Source organism: Priapulus caudatus, unplaced genomic scaffold, assembly GCF_000485595.1.
Source record: "Priapulus caudatus unplaced genomic scaffold, Priapulus_caudatus-5.0.1 Scaffold197, whole genome shotgun sequence".
Classification (NCBI taxonomy): Eukaryota; Metazoa; Priapulida; class Priapulimorpha; order Priapulimorphida; family Priapulidae; genus Priapulus; species Priapulus caudatus.
Window position 1 is genome coordinate 805814 of NW_014577258.1, and position 3830 is coordinate 809643.

Here is a 3830-nt window from a genome sequence, read left to right on the forward strand (position 1 = left end):
CGACGACGACGACGACGACTACTACTACTACTACTACTACTACTACTACGACGACGACGACGACGACGACGACGACGACGACTACTACTACTACTACTACTACTACTACTACGACGACGACGACGACGACGACGACGACGACGACTACTACTACTACTACTACTACTACTACTACGACGACGACGACGACGACGACGACGACGACGACTACTACTACTACTACTACTACTACTACTACTACTACTACTATCACTTATAATAATAATAACTATATTAATATGATCATCATCAACCTCATTGCGATCATCATCCTCGCCATCATCATCATCATTAAATTATCTAACATTTTGTGTACAGATCAAGTCATAAAGATCGGTATCACTTTCACTACACGTGATAAGGCGGTGACGTCAAGCGCAAAACAACGCCTAGCTAGCCAGAGACGTAAGCATGACGTCACTAGTAAGATTAGCCTCGTCTGCTGCGTTTCGAAATCGTCTGCGCGATTGAAGTCAGACGATCCGTAACAAGCCGCATCGGACTGCGCTCCTTTGTACGCGCCGCTATCCACCGTACGTGAAATGACAACGAAACATGAGAACAGCCATCAGCGAGGATGGCGTCTGCCAGTCGCGCGCCTCGCGCAGACGACATCTTAACAAACGCTGTGACTTCATTCAGCAGACGTCTGATTGTACGTGTCACCGCCGTGCGCGTGCGCGCGGGATGTAGGGAGAGGGGAGGAATCCATGCATGGCTAGATATTAAATATACTTATTACTGTAACCATAGTTCTAATCATGACAATCTTCTCTCACCCTAGCCACAAGTTCCCATCTCGCTTAACACTACGTGGCGAGAGGTTACACACCTCCGAGTTAGAGAGTTACACTCCTCCTCCATAGTCCTGAGAGTTACACTCCTCCGCCGTGTAACTAGTCGGAGAGCCTGGTCGGTTTACTCTCACCCTAACCCTAACCCTAACCTTGACGTTAATATGTACCCTAGCCGTCATCCTAACCTTACCATCAATCTTACCCACTAATTCTATTCCAAACTCAATCTTAACCCTAACCCTAACACTAACCGTAACTCGAACCATAAGCATAACCATAACTATATCCATAGCCCTAATCCTAACCCTAAACTTAACCCTACCCCATATCCACAAACACAACCCAAACTGTAACCATAACCGTAACGCTAAACCTAACCATAAATCTGACTATAACTATAGCCGAAAATATCCACAACTGCAACCTGCAATCCTGTTAACTCTAACGGGAATTTATTACGTTGAATACAAGAGGCGAATCACGAGTCATCACGCGCAGTACACACCACCTCACTCGATCCCGTCTTTTCTCACGAAGCCTTATATGTAACAATCCCGCATAGTTGCCAGACAGGTTTGTTGAAATTCATGTGACACCCGCCGAGTCGAGCTTATATATCGCGTGAGATTAATAATGCTGGCAAGCGTATAGCGAATTCGCTACAATTACCACGCCGAGAGAACCTGACGAGATTTAGCCTTGGTTGTGTGTTTTTGAAAGAAAATCGACGATTTATTTGTTATAGTTCGTCAGAATAACGCTCGACGAGAACCTATATACGAGAGGATTTATCAACAATTTATGTAAATGTCGTGTCGTGTCGTATCATGGTGTCGTGTCGTATCATGGTATGCGATGACACGTGATATCTCTTTCCGAATCACACTAAATCCAACCGCGCGCGCGCGCTCTCTCTCTCTCTCGCTTTCTTTTCTCGTTTTCTCTCTCTCTCCCGCGAGATCTGGCTTCCCCATCACTTTCTCGCTCTCCCACTCGCCCCTGTCCTCTCCCTTTTCCTTCATTCTCGCTGTCCCTCTTATCGTACAACCTGCCACCCTTCTCTCTGACCTTTCCTTCCATTTTCGACCACCTCTCTCCTCTCTCTGCCTCTATCTCGCTCCCCTCTCTCTCTCTTCCGCTCTATCTCGCTCTCCCTCCTCTCTCTCCTCCGCGTCAACTCTCTCTTCTTTCCCCTCGCAAACTCTCTCTCCTCCACTCTCTCATTTCTCAAACTCTCTGTCCCGCTAGTACGCACCCATGCTTCTGCTGTGCTGCACCAGGTGGCTCTTCCTCTCGCGTGGCGGCGAGCACGAGGTGCTACGGAGAGCGAGGCGGGGATGCAGGCGGTCCGACGTCTCCCCTATCCTACTGCGCTCCACCAGCAGCGTCGGTGGCGCACTCTACCGGAGAAAAATATTAACAATCTCAACGTACGGCAAAGCGAGAGCATTGAGAATGGGGTCCCCCAATGAATGACCCATCTAAGCACGAGGGGACTTTAACACCGTGGGGGGACTTCACTATGAGGCTTATATTAACATGGGAGTCAATTTATCATGCTGGTCATTTCACTACGCCTGCGCGGCAGAATCCATTAGATGACGAATCGATATCTGTAATGATATCTTGATGACGAGACAATGTCCATAATCTATCAAAGTATAGACCTCTCAAACAAGTGGGCGGTGCGTAATGAAGTGATGGCATCTAGCCGTTATTTCCCTGCGGTCCTCTTTCCTCCTTTTGCCTCTCCCCCCTCTCTCTCCCTCTTTCTTTCTCTCACTCTCTCACATCCAACCCAACAACCAACACACCTATCCACCTACCCACTCACCCATCCAACCCAACAACGAATACACAAACCCACCTACCCACCCAGCCACTTACCCATCCAACCCAACAGTGAATCCACCTACACACCCACCCACTCATCCATCCAACCCACCAACCAACCCACCTACCCACCCACCCACTCACGCATCCAATCTAACAACGACTACACCAACCCACCTACCCACTCCCCCACTCACGCATCCAACCCAACAACCAACCCACCTACCCACCCACCCACTGATCCATCCAACCCAGCAACCAACGCACCTACCCACCTACCCACCCAGTGACTCACCTATCCACCCACCCACTCACCCATCCAACTCAACAACCAACCCACCTACCCACCCACCCACTCACCTATCCAAACCAACAACCAACCCACCTACCCACCTACCCACTCACCCATCCAACCCAACAACCAACCCACCTACCCACCCACCCACCTATGCAACCGCCCACCAACTTACCCACCCACGTCACCAGGCGCATTTTTACACGTAGACGCTTCCCTCTTCTTCTTTTTCGTTTACCATCTCTCTCTACCCCATCCCCCTCCCCCCTCTCTCTCTCTCCCTCTCTCTCTCTTTCTCTCCTCTCTCTCTCTCCTGCGCTCTCTCACCCTCTTCAAGAGAAATCGTGCCGTAGTGGTTTTGCTATTGTCAATCGCTCACACACTCGCTATCCGACCGGAATACTGATCACTACGACATTGTGTGTGCGGCAGCCGTAGAGTGAAACACGCGCCTAGAGTGGGGTATAGGCGTTCGAGATGCGTGAGAGAGGAAAGGTACAGAAATAGAGGGAAAGAAAAGAGAGGAAGGGGAGAGACAAATAGCGGATAAAAAAGGGCGAGTGACCGTGAGCGATAGAAAGAGGGAGAGGGGGACAGGAGAAGGGTGGTGGATGTGAGACGGAAAGCGGAGAGGGAAGAAAAAGAGAGTAGGAGAAAGTAAGGAAGTGAGAGTGATAGATAGAAAGACAGACAAAGCGAGAGAGAGGGGGAGTGTGTTTTTATGTGGAGTGGGTGCGCTTGCGTGCGTATGTATGTGGCAGAGAGAGAGAGAGAGAGAGAGAGAGAGAGAGAGAGAGAGAGAGAGAGAGAGAGAGAGAGAGAGAGAGAGAGAGAGAGAGAGAGAGAGAGAGAGAGAGAGAGAGAGA

General features: G+C 49.7%; 1 protein-coding gene across 1 annotated transcript in view; it reads right to left on the minus strand.

The window, feature by feature from the left end:
* LOC106807140 overlaps window positions 1-3830 on the minus strand; it is a 31893-nt gene that overhangs the window by 18005 nt on the left and 10058 nt on the right. The window contains exon 2 of the mRNA XM_014809403.1: window positions 2092-2236. Within this exon, the coding sequence (XP_014664889.1) occupies window positions 2092-2236 (145 nt within the window). The remainder of the gene's footprint in view (window positions 1-2091; window positions 2237-3830) is intronic.